This window comes from Pongo pygmaeus, chromosome 10 (assembly GCF_028885625.2).
Source record: "Pongo pygmaeus isolate AG05252 chromosome 10, NHGRI_mPonPyg2-v2.0_pri, whole genome shotgun sequence".
In the NCBI taxonomy this organism is placed as follows: Eukaryota; Metazoa; Chordata; class Mammalia; order Primates; family Hominidae; genus Pongo; species Pongo pygmaeus.
In genome coordinates, this window is record NC_072383.2 from 10,345,064 (window position 1) to 10,362,223 (window position 17,160).

Consider the following 17,160-nt stretch of genomic DNA (forward strand, 5'->3'; position numbering starts at 1 on the left):
TTGTCCCAGCTACTTTGGAGGCTGAGGCAGGAGGATCACTTCAGCCTGGGAGGTCAAAGCTTCAGTGACCCGTGGTCGTGCCACTGCAGTCCAGCCTGGGCAACAGAGTAAGACTCTACCTCCAAAAAACCAGAACAAAACGAACAGAAACAAAAAACCCATAAATATAGTTGCAAACATTCTAAGCCAAATTTTAACAGAAATAACCCATAATATAATACATATAACAGATCTAATCCATTAATATAATGCAATCCTAAATTGTTTTAACCTTATATAATTAATGAGTGTAATTCATGTTAAAAGACTAGAAATTTTTAACCTAAAAAAATACAAAGAAAAGACTAGACATTTTTAAAATAAAAATGTATATATAATCATCTCAATAGATGTAGAAAAATATTAGACAAAGTTAACACCTATTCCTGATCAATCCTCTAAGAATGAAAGGAACAAAAGGGAACTTCCTAAAACTGATTAAGGACATCTATGAAACATCTACAGTTTACACCATACTTAGTGGTGCAACACTGAATGATCTCTTCTCAAGATCAATTTCAAAATAAGGATATTGTTCTCACTACTTTTATTTCGCATTGAACGGGAGGTTCAGGTAAGGAAAAGAAAAGCATTGGAAAGGAAAAAATAAAAGTGCTTCTGCTGGCACACAGAATGATTATTTATGTAGAAAATCTGATGACATCTACAAAAAAAGTTACTAGAAGAAAGAAATAAGTTTATCAAGGTTTCAGAATATAAGGTGAATATTTAAAAGTCTATTATATTTCTCCATACTAGCAATAAACACTTGGAAATTAAAATTATCAATGATAATTCCCATGTACAGTAGCATCGAAACTATGAAATATATATGGTAAGCTAACAAAATATGTAAAAATATCTGTAAGAGAAAACTGCAAAACATTGCTCAGAGAAATTTTAAAATACCTAAATAAATGGAGAGACATACTTTATTCAAGAGTCAGAAAAATCAATATTTTTAAGATTTCAATTCTGCCCAAATCGATTTGTAGATTCAATGTAATCACAATCAGAATTCCAAAAGAGTTTTTGTAGAAATTAATGAGCCAATTCAAAAATCAATATGGAAAATATAGTGACATAGCTCAGCCAAAGTAACTTTGAAAAAGAAAAATAAATTTGAAGGACTGTCACTGCATGATTTTAAGATTTATTATAAAACTACAGTGTTCAAAATAATGTGGTGGTGGTGTAAAAATACACAATTACAAAAATACAACAATCAATTGAATAAAATAGAGAGTTTAGAAATAATCCTATGCATATACAGACAACTGATTGGTGATAAAGGTGCAAAAGCAATTCAGTAAAGAAAAATAGTCTTTTCGACAAATGTAACTCACAATTAACCCCAAATAAATCATAGACCTCAACGTAAAACCTGAAGCTATAAAATGTCTAGAAAAAAAAAAAATAGGAGAAAATTTGTGTGACCTTGAGTTAGTCAATGAGTTCTTATAAACCACAGCAGAAATATAAAAATGGACTTCATTAAAATAAAAAACTTCTGCTTTATGAATACATTGTTCAAAGAATGAAAAGACAGGCTGGGCGGTGGCTCACACCTGTAATCCTAGCACTTTGGGAGGCCAAGGCGGGCAGATCACTTGAGGTCAGGAGTTCAAAACCAGCCTGGCCAACATGGTGAAACCCCATCTCTACTAAAAATACAAAAAATTAGCCAGGCATGGTGGTGGGCACCTGTAATCCCAGCTACTTGGGAGGCTGAGGCAGGAGAATCACTTGAACCTGGGAGGCGGAAGTTGCAGTGAGCCGGGATTGCACTACTCCAGCCTGGGCAACAGAGTGAGACTCTGTCTCAAAAAAAAAAAAGAAAAGAAAAGAAAAACATTTCAAGATGCATATCTGGTAAAAGGTTTTTATCCCAAATATATAAAGTTCTCAAACTCAACAGTAAGAAAAATAAACCAAGTAAAAATTCTCAAAAGATTCGTACAGTTACTTTATCAAAGTTACCTAATACAGATGGTAAATAAGCTTATAAAAATTTGCCTGGGGCGGTGGCTCACGCCTGTAATCCCAGCACTTTCAGAGGCTGAAGTGGGTGGATCACCTGAGGTCAGGAGTTTGAGAACAGTCTGGCCAACATGGTGAAACCCCGTCTCTGCTAAAAATACAAAAATTAGCTGGGAGTGGTAGCGGGCGCCTGTAATCCCAGCTACTTGGGAGGCTGAGGCAGGAGAATCACGTGAACCCAGGAGGCGGAGGTTGCAGTGAGCTGAGATTGTGCCACTGAACTCCAGCCTGAGCAACAAGAGCGAAACTCTGTCTCAAAAACAAACCAACAAACAGAAATTTGTAGGATACACAAATTAAAACTATGAGGATATACCATTCGATATCTACTAGAATCTTTAAAACTATAAGATGAACCATATCAAATTCTGGCATGGATGAGGTAGAACTGGAGCATTCATACACTGCTGGTAGGAATGTAAAATGGTACAACTTTGGAAAAGAGTTTGTCAGTTTCCTAAATAGTTAATCATACACCTACTGTGTGATCCAGACATTATACTCCTAAGTATTTACCCAAGAGAAAAGAAATCCTGTGTTCATACAGACCTGTACACAATGTTCACAGCAGCTTTATTTGTAATATCCCAAAACTAAAACAACCCAAATGTCATCAACAAGTAAATGGGTAAACGAATTGTGGTATATCCATACAAGGGAATATTCAACATTTAAAAGAATGAATTCATACGAGCATCAAGATGGAGACATATGAATCTCAAAATAATTATGCAAATGAAAGAAGCCAGACAAAAAAAGGGCATACTATATGATTCCATTCACATAAAACTCTACAAAATACAAAATGAAAGCTGATTGGTGGTTTTCTGGGGAGGAGTCATCAGGAGAGTCATTGTGACACTTTGAAGGATGATGGATATGTTCACTCTCTTAATTGTAGTATGCATGTTCTCCACAAGGTGTGAAAACTTATCAAATAGTACACTTTAAATATGTTCAGTTTATTTTATGTTAATTTTATCTCAATAAAGCTTTTAACAAAAGCAAACATCTCTTGCCTACATAAGGATGATACAGCTCCTAAAAAAAAAAAGATTCCTGCTAGATTATGTGCAGCAAAATAAAAAGGCTTCCTTTAAAGTAGAATAGCTTGTGAAGAGTGGGTGGAAAGGAAATAGAAGCCTAAAAATAGAAGATATATTTCTAATTCCATCTGTTTCTATTCAGCAATATTTGCATCCCTGGCTCAATTTGTTCTAGATTGAGTGTCTTCATTTTTTTCATCTTGTATGTTTTGGAATTATAGCATAGCAAAACAGAGTTGAGAAGAGGTCATCTACAAAAGGTATGTTCTTTAGGGAAAGAAATTCTATTCTTACCTCTGGGCCACACATCCCGTGATTCTAACAAGAACTGCTGTGAAGGGTTAAAGCTGTTAATCTGTTCTCTGGTAGAAAAAAACTGAAGAAATAATAACTGATTCAGGAAGTGGTAACAAGTTGTGGATTAGCTTACAGAAAAGACCACTCACTTTTTAATTACTTTCTTGGCTCCCCACTTGTCCCAAAATGTGTGCGTGTGTATGTGTGTGTGTGTGTGTGTGTGTGTGTGTATCTGTAAGTGGTAGAGTCTGGAGATGGACCACAGTTTAAAAACCAAGGATTGATATCTTTTAAAGTTAAGAACATGAGTTTCTTGATTTCGGGATGGCCTCTGTCCTTCTTTGTTTCTTCATGTGCACTTTTTCCCAGACATATTTCCCCTTTTTGCTCTCTGCCTGCACTTGAGCAAGTTCTCCATGTTCTGTCTTTTATGCAATTTTAGGAGTGCGAGGGGAAGGTGATAATGAGGTAAAGAAGACTGAGTTCAGAGAGTTTTCAAGCTTGAAGAGGAGTCAAATTGTAAAATAAAAAGGGGAAAATGGACTTCAGGCTGGCAGGGAAGCTTGGGACAAGCTAGGTGAAATAATACAGATAGCTAGAATCAAAAATGTTGACATAAAGGTGCCAGGCACCTGGAACCCCAGTTTCTGCAAAGGAGTTCTGCAGCCAGCTAAATGACAGTTTTCTGGGCTCTCATGTTTGGCACCCAAGTGACAAAGAATAGCTTAAATTCCAGAATAAAACTCAAAGACTTTTTTCTTTTCTTCCAGAGCCTTCAAATTCACTGTGCTCTGAGGTTTGCCTTCTTCTGACATATACTGAAGGCAGCTAAAATGCAGTTTTCCGCGTAAACAGCTCCTCGTTGTATATATGCACAGGTACCTGAAGGGTATGTCTGGGAAACAGCACCTCGGACTCTAAATCTGCAGGCAGGAAAAAACAAAACAAACAAAAAAACTTAGGTTTACTGCCACATTGTTTCAGAAACTTAGCTTTTGAAACTTTTTGTCTTAAAGCCTCCAATCAGTCATAAATGTGGGAAGGAAAACTCAAGAAAAGGTCTGAATGGTTAACGAGTAAATCTTTTTGTGAAAGAGGTAAGGAAGGAGACTTTGAGAAATTCCCCCAAGCTCCTCTCTGGCAAGAAGAGGACATGGGTGGAATGCAGGCAGTGACTTCACTAGCAGGTTCAGCAAAGAATAGGAAACTGACAAAGAGAGGCATCAAAAAGAATGGGAAACTTACAAGTGGGGCATCAAAGGAGAACCATCCTCCCAGAGCCATGGGTAGCTGGGGTTCCTCCGAGACAGCCCCATCCAGAATGGAAAACTGGAATAGGAAATTGCTTGCTGGATGAAGTCCTGTGGGGAGTAATGTTTCTGAGTTTGTGGAATCCACATGGTGGTTTTAGAATCTGAAGTCAGTTAGTGTTAGGTCCACAAAACTAAAGAACCAAAAGGGATCTTTGACATCCCCTTGATTGTTTTGTGGAAACACTTACTGAAGCCTAGAGATACTACAGAACCTGTCCGTCCAAGGTCATACACAAAATTGGTGATCAGATTAACCTAAAACAACAGACATTTTGGCTCCCAAACAAGAATTCCTCCAATGACAGTTTAAACCAGATTAATTTCCCTATCAACGAATACTCCAGCCCAACAAATATCCATAAACACTCACCAGATCAGCTGTGTTATTAATTTTCAGCAACTTGGCATCCAAAGACAAGCACTTCTCTTGGCTCTTTTCCCAGTTAAATGAGCCCGAGGAAAATAGGTAACAGTTTTCTTCATGCCAGATCCAGTCTTGCGGACAAGGAGCTGGGAAGGATAGCATATCTAATCAGTCAGTTATGTTTGTGTAAAAGCAGTTCTGCAGTTCTTAAATCAATTATCCCCTTAGTCCTCTCACGTGCATACTATTTATTTTTGTTTTTGTTTTTGTATTTTTAGTAGAGATGGGGTTTCACCATGTAGGCCAAGCCTCCCAAAGTACTGGGATTATGGTCGTGAGACACTGCACCCTGCCCACACTACTTCTTAAGTAAAATTTTATCCAGGTTCTGCAAATATCTAAATAGCCTCAGAGTTCTTATTTCTTCATTTTTTGGGGGGGGGAAAAAAAAGAAAGAAAGCAAGCATACTGATTTTAGCAACCTAAATGTACTTCTCATTTAGAATTTTCACTTCCCCTGATGAAAAGCAAGTTAAGCTAGCATGTAATTTTAGAAACTGATCTATTTTTTAAAGTTGTGTTTGAAATAAAGAAAGTGAGGGTTGGAGGAATAGATATTTAACAGCCATTCTGCTATTTTTAAAAAGTAATGCTATGCATTTTAAAATTTCATATCTTTGAATAATGAATCTAGGCTTAAATACTATGTGTCTTGCCTTCAGACATGTGTGGTCTAATACAGTAGCCATATGTGATTCTTGAGTACTAGAAATATAGCTAATTTGCATTTCTTAAAACAAATATTTTAATTGAAACAGGGTCTTGCTATGTTGCCCAGGCTGGTCTTGAACTCCTGGCCTCAAGCAATCCTCCTGCCTCAGCCTCCCAAAGTGCTGGAATTACAGGTATGACCCACCACACCCGGCTAGTTTGCATTAAGATGTACTATAAGTGTGAAACACACAAATGATTTTGAAAACTTAATTTGAAAAAAAAAGAATGTAAAATAGCCCATTAAAAATTTTTATACTGATTAGTATTGAAATAATATTTCAAATATCTTGGGTTAAATAAAATGTGTTTCTAAAATTAATTCTATCTGCTTCTTTTTCATTTTTATGTGGTTACTAGAAATTTTTTTTTTTTTTTCTTTTGAGACAAGTCTTGCTCTATTGCCCAGGCTGGAGTGCAGTGGTTGCAATCTCGGCTCACTGCAACCTCCGCCTCCCGGGTTCAAGCAATTCTCTGCCTCAGCCTCCCGAGTGGCTGGGATTACAGGCGCCCACCACCGCACCCAGCTAATTTTTTTGTATTTTCAGTACAGACAGGGTTTCACCATCTTGGCCAGGCTGGTCTTGAACTCCTGATCTTGTGATCCACCCGCCTAGGCCTCCCAAAGTGCTGGGATTACAGGCGTGAGCCACCTCACCCGGCCCTAGAAATTTTAATGATATATATGTAACACATACTATATTTCTTTCGTACAGAGTTGTTCTAGGGAAAATAGCATATTAATATAAAGCAAGGATCTCAATTTAAATAGGATTTTAGAAAATAAGGAGATTTTCAGTAGCAAAATTCACAGGGAGTCCACCAAACCAAAAACAAGACTTAGACAATAGGCAAAATATACCAATGTCTACATGTTTATGGATGCTTTCAGGAACCCTCAAATCATCACTGTCATCACCATCATCATCATCATCTCTTCCACCTCCTTAAGGGGAAACAGTACTCTGGTCTACACTACAACCAAAAGGCAAAAAATTAAAATCTTTGAGTAAGGCAGCATTTTAATTTCATTCTCACTGTGGCATAAAACCACTAAATAAATGTATAAGAGTAGGCTTTATCAGAGAGGAGAAAATAGGAGGGACTGAAAAACAAAAGAAAAAAGTGAATGAGAAAGAGCATACAAAACACTAAGTTGATTTTTCACCAAACTGATGCTTATAAAAAGAAAAAGAGACCAAGTTGAAAGCAGTCAATGCAAGCTTCTTACTTCTTAGTTTGCCTAACCCCATCATATTATGTAAATATAAATATATGTACGTTTTTGGCTGGGGGTGGTGGTTCATGCCTATAATCCCACCACTTTGGGAGGCTGAGGTGGGTGGATCGCTTGAGGCCAGGAGTTCCAGACCAGCCTGTGCAATATGGCGAAACTCCATTTCTACAAAAAACACAAAAATTCACCAGGTGTGGTGGTGTGCGCCTGTAGTCCCGGCTACTCAGGAGACCGAGGTGGAAGGATCACTTGAACCTAGGAAGCGGAGGTTGCAGTGAGCTGAGATCCTACCACTGCACTCTAACCTGGGTGACAGAGCAAGACTCTGTCTCAAAAAATATATTTAGATATATATATAAGTTTTTGTGGATTAAAAAGACAGTCTGGGCAAGTTTTCCAAGTTATGACAAAGTAAGAAGGACATATTACAAAATGTAGTATTTAAACTTACTGCATTTCTTTGTGTGTGTGTGTGTGTGCGTGTGTGTACACAAAAATTAACATAGTGATATTTGTGTTTGTTAAATTATATAACAAACACAAATATCACTCACTATGTTTATTTTTTATATAATTTAACAAACACAAACATCACTCACTATGTGCCAGAAACTGTTGGAAGTACTGTACAGATATTAATTCATTTAATCCTCGCAGTATCTCTATGAGATTAGGTTCCAGTCATTTTCTTCATTTGACAAATAGAGGAGAATCTGGACCTAGACAATGTAACTCTAGAGTCTGGGTGTTTCACCACTATGACGTACTACCTTTCAAACTTCTTTTTTTTTTTTTTTTTTGAGACGGAGTCTCGCTTTGTCGCCTAGGCTGGAGTGCAGTGGCACAATCTCAGCTCACTGCAAGCTCCTCCTCCCGGGTTCACACCATTCTCCTGCCTCAGCCTCCCAAGTAGCTGGGACTACAGGTGCCCGCCACCATGCCCGGCTAATTTTTTTATTTTTAGTAGAGACGGGGATTCACCGTGGTAGCCAGGATGGTCTCGATCTCCTGACCTCATGATCCGCCCACCTCGGCCTCCCAAAGTGCTGGGATTACAGGCATGAGCCACCGCACCCAGCCTCAAACTTCTAAATTAAAACCATTTGAGGAAGTGTTTCTTGGTGCCGCTCTCAAGACATTTTGATACAGAATCTTGAGGTAAATCTGTAATCTGCCACTTTTAACAATCCATTTACATACAGTAAAGCTTGAGAATCACCACAAATTCCATTGCTAAATGTAAAGTCTAGTCCTGCAAAGGCCCTGCATCTCACTAGCTTGTTGGCCTAAAGCAAATATATAATAACCTCTCAGCGTCTCTCCGCCCTCATATATACATTGAAGACCACAGACTTTTTAGTAAAAAGATAAAACTTGCCTCAAACTGGAAAAACCTGGCTTTTTTTTTTCTTTATGTGGTATTTTAGTATTACTTTTTAAAGACTTCTCAAAGCTCTTTGGTGGGCCGGGCGTGGTGGCTCACGCCTGTAATCCCAGCACTTTTAGGAGGCTGAGGTGGGTGGATCACGAGGTCAGGGGTTTGAGACCAGCCTGACCAACATGGTGAAACCCCGTCTCTATTAAAAATACAAAAAGTAGCTGGGCGTGGTGGCGGGTGCCTGTAATCCCAGCTACTCAGGAGGCTGAGGCAGGAGAATTGCTTGAATCCGGGAGGTGGAGGTTGCAGTGAGCCGAGATCGCACCACTGCACTCTAGCCTGGGTGACAAAGCGAGACTCCGTCTCAAAAAAAAAAAAAAAAAAAAAAAATGCTCTTTGATGAAAGGCAAAACTTTATTTGGTATCTCTACTAACTAGTGTTTATCTGACACTGTCAAGGAATGGAACATGTCACTTGGTATTTCTGCCAGCATCAGACATATCACTTATTGTTTTTTATTAGTTGTTCATCCAGGGCATCTCTGGGAGATAGTTCTGAATGGTCCTAATGTAGATTTAATCTCATACAACTGATGAAGACAAAATTCTCTTATGGACTTGCCTGTGATATAAACCATTGGTTAGTATATGGTTATGTCCGCTTTTATAAACATTCCTATCCTTAATGGATAAACTTTCTCCCTTTAAGCCTTCTTGAAGGTGATATATTCATTTCCTTGCAAGCTCCAACTTTAAAGAGATTAAATATGTTTGACGCTTGCTAAAAATTATTTTGTTTAAAAATTTCTGCTAATTTTGAAAATGTAAATGACCTCTAAATAGTGAAGGGATTTATAAACTGCAAAACATTACACAAAATTACTTTTTATTATCGTTTCACTTTATCCAGGTCTCAGTGTTTCACCTATCAAGGAAAAGCTTAGGTATCTGTGAACTATTATTATATGCTCTTTATTCAAATAAATTATGTGGTTGTGATTAAGTAAATTGTGCAAGCAAGAAGCTAGAGAGATCTCTGTTTATTAGAGGAAGTTGTTCACTAATCCTGACAATAGGGCACTAATTTATGCACCTCCAAGGAAACAAAGTACCTCTGAATGACTCTCTCTCACACCTTTTAACTCTCCCTATGCCTAAAACCATATACCTGATTTAATGACATACTGCAGAAAGACCAAATAATACAGTAGCTTCTGTAACAATATCAGAGTTCACATCATAGTCTTCTTATAGATGCTACTATTTCTGCCTGCCTCTGGATTCTGAGTCCCTTTAGACAGCTAAAATTAACTCATTTCTTCTTATATAAATAGACTTCTTGGACTCCTCATATTTTTGTCTAATCTGAAGTATCTGCGTAAGGCTTGCAAGCCAGTCTACCTCCATTGTCTCTATTTAAATTGATGGGCATGGCACAGTGGCTTACACCTGTAATCCCAGCACTTTGGGAGGCCGAGGCGGGCGGATCACCTGAGGTCAGGAGTTCAAAACCAGCCTGGCCAACTTGGTGAAACACCATCTCTACTAAAAATACAAAAATTAGCCAGGTGTTGTGGCGGGTGCCTCTAATCCCAACTATTCGGGAGGCTGAAGCAGGAGAATCCCTTGAACCCAGGAGGAGGAAGTTGCAGTGAGCCGAGATTGTGCCACTGCCCTCCAGCCTGGGGGACAGAGCGAGACTCCCTCTCCAAAAAAAAAAAAAATTATCCGGGCGTGGTGGTGGGTGCCTGTAATCCCAGCTACTTGGGAGTCTGAGACATGAGAATTGCTTGAACCCTGGAGGTGGAGGTGGCAGTGAGCCGAGATCAGGCCACTGCATTCTAGCCTGGGCGACAGAGCGAGACTCCATCTCCAAAAATTGAAATCAAATAAAATAAGTTGATGTAGTAGTACATTTTAAGAAATCATGCCATAGAATGAGCTAATGTAGAGTTAGGGGTAGACAGTTGCAAGGACAAAAAGACCCCTTAGAAAAAGAGATACAGTGATTAAAATGCATTGGAATGGAAAGAGATAAGGATCTATGGAATGGGGTGGGGGTGGCAGAATTCTTCAAGAAAAATGTCAAAACTGCTACTAGGGAGGCTGAGGCAAAAGAATCGCTTGAACCCGGGAGGTGGAAGTTGCAGTGAGCTGAGATCACACCACTGCATTCCAGCCTGGGTATGACATAGCGAGACTGTCTCAAAAAATAAAAAAAAAAGAAAGAAAAATCTCAAAACTAAAATTTTAAAAAGAAGAGGCTCTTATAAAGAAGGAAAACTTAAATCCACCAAAAGGTATGCTTAATTAAATCAGATTTTTCAAGGGTTTGACATAGCATAGGGTGGTTCTGATAAAAAATTTAGAACTTCTTGCCAGGTGCGGTGGCTCACACCTGTAATCCCAGCACTTTGGGAGGCTGAGGCAGGCAGATGACTTGAGGTGAGGAGTTTGAGACCAGCCTGTTCAATATGGCAAAACCCTGTCTCTACTAAAAGTACAAAAATCAGTTGGGCATGGTGGCTCATGTTTGTAATCCCAAGCACTTTGGGAGGCTGAGGCAGGAAAATCGCTTGAACCCAAGAGGCAGAAGCTTAGTGAACTGAGATCACACCACTGCTTTCCAGCCTGGGCAACAGAGCAAGACTCCGTCTAAAATTAAAAAATAATAATAAAATAAAGTAAATGAAAAATTGACTGAGAGCGGTGGCTCATGCCTGTAATCCTAGCACTTTGGGAGGCCAAGGTAGGTGGATCACCTGAGGTCAGGAGTTCGAGACAGCCTAGCCAACATGGTGAAACCCTGTCTCTACTGAAAATACAAAAATTAGCTGGGCGTGGTGGTGGGAGCCTGTAGTCCCAACTACTTGGGAGGCTGAGGCAAGAGAATCACTTGAACCCAGAGAGTGGAGGTTGCAGTGAGCAGAGATCACACCACTTCACTCCAGGCTGGGCAAAAGAGCGAAACTCCATCTAAAAAAAAAAAAGACAGAAAAATAAAAAGAAGTTCAGAACTTCTTGTATAGAACATTATGAATGAATAATGATATGCATAACAGACCAATTTTGAGCCCAGAATTGTTTCCAAAAAATAGTTATGATTGGACAGAAAGCTTCCACTATGTCTCCTCACCCACCCTTCTCCCAATACCTGAACAATTTGCTACTCTCTTCAGTGTTTCTTGGAGATTCAGATTCTGGTAGTGAAGTTCCATTTGCTCTTTGGATTTCTCATTCAGCTTCCGAGCAAGGGTTTCTATCATTTCCTTGAGTTCGTTTTGTGACTCCTGTGAAGCTTCTTCTGCTTGTTGCCGGGCTGAGATCTGTCCCTCCAGTTTATTTTTCTGGTGAGTTAGGTTGGCTTGCTGTTGTGTTAGGAGGTCAGACACCTGGGATACTGAATCACAGATGCGGTAAGACTCTAGTTCTAATCCAAATAAAAATCCCTCCAGGGACTTTTTGAGGAAATCAAAACAGAATTAAATCTATTTTGACAATAGATAAGCTGCTGAAAAATGACCCAGATTTACTCAGAAATTACAGATTTGGAGGTTCTTGAATATTCCTGCAGTATTTTGTTTAATGTCAGGAACATTGCAAACACTTGTAATTTTTAAAAAAATTACCAAGATTTTGGCCAGGTGCGGTGGCTCAGGTCTGTAATCCCAGCACTTTGGGAGGCCGAGGCAGGCAGGTCACAAGGTCAAGAGATAGAGACCATCCTGGCCAACATGGTGAAAGAGATAGAGACCATCCTGGCCAACATGGTGAAACCCCATCTCTACTAAAAATACCAAAGAAATTAGCTGAGGGTGGTGGCACGCGCCTGTAGTCCCAACTACTCAGGAGGCTGAGGCAGGGGAATCACAGTGCCACTGCACTCCAGCCTGGCGACAGAGGGAGACTCTGTCTCAAAAAAAAAAAAAATAAACAACAACAACAACAACAAAAAAAACCCAAGATTTTTTTTTATTGAGTTACAAATTAAAAGTAATCACAAGATAACCAGTACAGCATTAAAATAAATAAAATAAGGAAAACCTGAAATAGACACCCACCAGACTCAGTGACTACTAGTAGGAATTGTCATTAGTGATTTACTCTATTTATGTCTTAATTCCTCTGTTATATCTCCTCCCATTCTGTCTACTCTTCCAGACTTCCTAATTTTAAGAACTGTGACACACACCCCTTTTTTGAGACAGCCACACACACTGTGTCACAAGAGTCTCCAAGAATTTTTTCTTTTCTTTTTTTTCCCCCTTGGCCACACACATTTTAGGAAGGGTGAAGATAAAGTGAAGGTTGTGAAATCAAGCAGGCAATAACAAGTTAAGGGTCAAATGTCTCAGTTCCTGAATTTTGATGGTGCAATACAAAGCAGACCGCTTGGTTTGAAGGCAGCTTTGATCCTGTTATAAGGTGATCAAAGGCTCAGAAGATTTTTCTGGTCACCACCACTGAGTCAAGGGCACTTCTCCTAGTGACTAGGAAAGGCCCTAAGTATTTACAAATTTAAAATAAAATAGTTTGTGAAGTTGAATGAAAGTTAAGAAGCAAATAGCACTTCAATGGCCATAATAACCTGGATCCTGGGTAGCCTAAACAACTCAGATCTACAACCTAAATTCACAGGCAGGTCAGGTGAATGTTGTGCATCATTTTATTTCCTTCTTGGCCACTCTGGACCTTCTTTTCACTTCTCTTTTTTCCTCAATATCTTCTCTTTTCTAAATGCTCTTATTATAAATATATTTTATTTTAAATGTTTTATTTATTAAGATTGTGTTTCTGGTTCTTAACATTAAAATGGTATTTAATTATCTCTACCAAAACTCAGCAAGCTGAATAAAATTTCTTTTACTTTTGGGCCTCTCAGATGATCTTGGAGATTAGTAACTTTAAGTTATTATCTTCTCCATCATTCTAGAATTTAAATAGGCTCTATCCATGAGGTTGGTTTTTTTGTTTGTTTGTTTGTTTTGAAATGGAGTCTCGCTCTGTTGCCCAGGCTGGAGTGCAATGGTGCGATCTCAGCTCACTGCAATTTCCACCTCCCTGGTTCAAGCTATTCTCCTGCCTCAGCCTCCTGAGTAGCTGGGATTACAGGCATGTGCCACCATACCTGGCTAATTTTTGTATGTTTAGTAGAGATGGGGTTTCGCCATGTTGGCCAGGCTGGTCTTGTATTCCTGACCTCAGGTGGTCCACCCACCTTGGCCTCCCGAAGTGCTGGGATTACAGGTGTGAGCCACTGCACCCGGCCTATCCATGAAGTTATGAAAACAAAAGAAACAAAACAACAAAACAAAACAAACAAACAAAAAAATGCCTACCAATTGTAATTTTTATTTTATGGCTCTATCCATTTGAAGATGAACAATATACCCATTTATTTTCATGGTCACTCTAAAAACATTTTGCCTAAAATGAATCTATACCAAGGCTGTTTGTAGTTGTCATGAAAGAAACTTATAACCCATATTTATTAACCTCATTTCCAACACCCCTGCCCCAATGAACATCAGTTCCTTATTTTAGCACTTACATTGCATGCCCAGCGCCATAATGGTCACTACTAATCCCAGGCAAAGGACCCCTAGAGTCACAGCAACCAGGCACCACCATGGAGAATAAAGAAACTGAAGACCTAGAGTGACAGAGGATAGAATCATAAAGACAAAAAAGAGTGAACAAGTAAGCAAACCACTCTTTGGAGCCTGTCTGTACTTGGTGATTTACTCTGTTTATGTTTTAGTAAATAGACATAAATAGTTTGCATTCCATACCACTAGTCCTCCAAATGCCTCTGCAAATAATTCATCATACACATTTAGGAATGGAAAATAGGGAGAGTTAAGGAATTTAAGTAATTTACCCATGGTCACACAGCCAGTAAATTCAGAGCCAGGATTCAATACCAGATATTTGAATCTAAATATGTGATTCTAAAGCTTATACTTTATCTACTTTCCCCACAATTACTCCTCAAGAAACTCACAGTCCAGCTTGGTTGGATCAACTTCATCCACAGTGCAGAGAGCCTGAAGTTTTTAATATAGACCACATGTACACATGTGCACACACACACACACACATAGTGTGTTTTATAAGTAACATAAACAAATGTCAGACATCAAGCAAACAAGCATTCTTCAGTTAATCAACTGAGATTACCTCAAATAACTTCATGAATAATTTTATGCTATTCAATTATGAGTCCACCAAAATTACAACCTGGAACTGGGGTTATTAATCAAAGAAAAGTAGGGATGAAACCTTGATATTAATTTAGCTTATATTAACAGCATATCCTACACTCACACCAAGTGTAGGCTTGATTTTACAAGAGAAATATTCACCATTTTGAAAAAAACAAATCACATAGCTCACAGGTGTATGAATATCCAATTATGTGTTCCACCACTAAAAAAAAAAAATCACAGATATTACTGGTTTTGTAGGAAAACATCCCATACAATGTATTTGGTTTCCTCACCTTGTGAGATAAACAAATAACGTACTCCTATCATTATCCTCTGTATGCAAATAAGGAGACTGAAAGGTTTAGTGACTTGCTTAAGATCACACATATGCTAAAACCCAAAAATAAGTCTTTAGTCTAATTGTCAGTAGCTGCATGACTTGAAATATTGTAATAATATAATTTCCAGTGTGAATGTATAATGATCCAGTCAAGCAGTGGTCAGATATATTCAAAGTTTTCATATGTCAAAGGTATTGTGTTAGACTCCGCAAATGATAAAAAGAAGATAGAAACTTGACAGGGTTAAATATGGTTCATCTTCTGATTCAATACTTACTGGCTTCTAGAGTGTGTGTGGCAAGCTAGCAGAGAAGTTGTAGAAGATAGCTGTGTCTCTTGCAAATAATTGCCTAATTCTAGCCTCAGGGGAAAATACCTCTATGTAAATCTTTCAACTCTGTGGTCACTGTTCATTCCACATTGTAGGGCATCAGATACCCTCATCGTGTTCTTTTTTTTTTGAGGGGGAGCCTTGCTCTCTCGCCCGGGCTGGAGTGCCATGGTGCCATCTCAGGTCACTGCAACCTCCGCCTCCCGGGTTCAAGCGATTCTCCTGCCTCAGCCTCCTGAGTAGCTGGGATTGCAGCCGCACACCACCACACCAGGTTAATTTTTGTATTTTTAGTACAGATGAAGTTTCACCATGCTGGTCTCGAACTCCTGACCTCGTGATCCGCCCACCTCAGCCTCCCAAAGTGCTGGGATTACAGGCGTGAGCCACTGCACCTGGCCTCATCACTCTTAAATAATGAAAAACTAAATTTTTAGAGGAAAAAGAAAATCACAGCACCCTGTGAAAGAAGGTACGTGTTCCCTTTTTCTATAGATTCTCTTTGTCCTGTGTCCTTGGTAGGCAGAGACCATTAATCCAACTGCTGCCCCTACTAGTGATTTTCCAATCATAAACCAATCTGATTCTTTGCAGTAGGTACCTGATCTAACCAAGATTCTGAAAGAAGAATCAATCTCATGATTATTGTAAAATTCAGACCCTCAATATTTACTACACAAATAATGAATGAGTAAAGAAACGAATGACTATTGTTCATTTCTGGTTTTACCTATAAATATGAGCACTGTTTTTATAGCAATTTAGTTCATTAGCTCAAATGTTAAATCACTCCATGCTCACACTTACGTTCTCTATTGAGAGAAATTTCTGTTTTGTTTTTGGAAATGTAATTTGGAATTTCTTTATCCAAATTTCTGACAATACTTGTCTGTCTTTCTCTCCTTATATTCTGTTCATTTTCCTCAGAACGGATATAGAATAAAAGGCAATTTACCCAGATTGTCTGTGGAATTGGGATTATGGATTAATTTATACCTATGCAATTTAATTACTGTATGGGTCAAACAGAACTTACAATTTTTCAAAGCAGTAGTACACAACAAAATGTAACTTATGCTAAACTATACTGAATATCATTTACTTTGCCTGCATAATTCATGAGGTACTTCAGGTTTTTGTAGTGCCTGAAGGACACTTACAGAAATTATCGTTATATACACCAGATAAATTTGGTCCCGAGCCCTCCGATGTATTGAATTCTGGATAAATGGGAGTCTGTGGTACAGTCCTAGCTCTACCACTTATTAGCTCCATAAAACTGGTTGATGCTGTTAGTCCTCCTGATGCCCAGTTAGCTCTCTGTAAAAGGAAGATAGTAATAGTGCCAATCTCAAAATGTTATTGTGAAGATTCCGAGAAATAATACTCTTAAAGTGAATAGCACATAGAATAACCTGTAGTAAATACTCAGTATAAATTGTTATAAATAAGTTGTCATCATCATCATCATTATAGCCTTCTTGTTTTTCTTTTAAGTAAATGGTATTAATTCTATTTTCCCATACTTTGGTGTTTAGCTTTCTAATCCCATTCTTCGGTGAATTTACATTTTGGGGCTAACACTGGGATTCTTTCCCTGTACACACTTTCCCATCCCTAGTACCTTTAGCTTTTTTTCCATTTGACTTCTCATCAGGCTGGTCCTTCACAGTCTGGATCTTTAGGTCATCAAAAGTCATTTCCAAATTCAAGCTAAGAATGAGAGAGTGAAGCAGTCACGAACTTCAACAAACTAAAAATATGTGAGCTTCTGCTGAAGTATTTAAATAGCTA

General features: G+C 38.6%; 1 protein-coding gene across 1 annotated transcript in view; it reads right to left on the reverse strand.

Moving 5' to 3' along the window:
* Nucleotides 1–2,631: 2,631 nt before the first annotated feature.
* OLR1 (oxidized low density lipoprotein receptor 1) overlaps nt 2,632–17,160 on the reverse strand; it is a 29,314-nt gene continuing 14,785 nt past the window's right edge. The window contains exons 3-8 of the mRNA XM_054443843.2: nt 16,991–17,079; nt 14,037–14,138; nt 11,640–11,885; nt 5,106–5,245; nt 4,668–4,783; nt 2,632–4,345 (exon numbers count right to left, since the gene is read on the reverse strand). Coding sequence (XP_054299818.1) covers nt 4,204–4,345; nt 4,668–4,783; nt 5,106–5,245; nt 11,640–11,885; nt 14,037–14,138; nt 16,991–17,079 — 835 coding nt within the window. The 3' untranslated portion in view covers nt 2,632–4,203. The remainder of the gene's footprint in view (nt 4,346–4,667; nt 4,784–5,105; nt 5,246–11,639; nt 11,886–14,036; nt 14,139–16,990; nt 17,080–17,160) is intronic.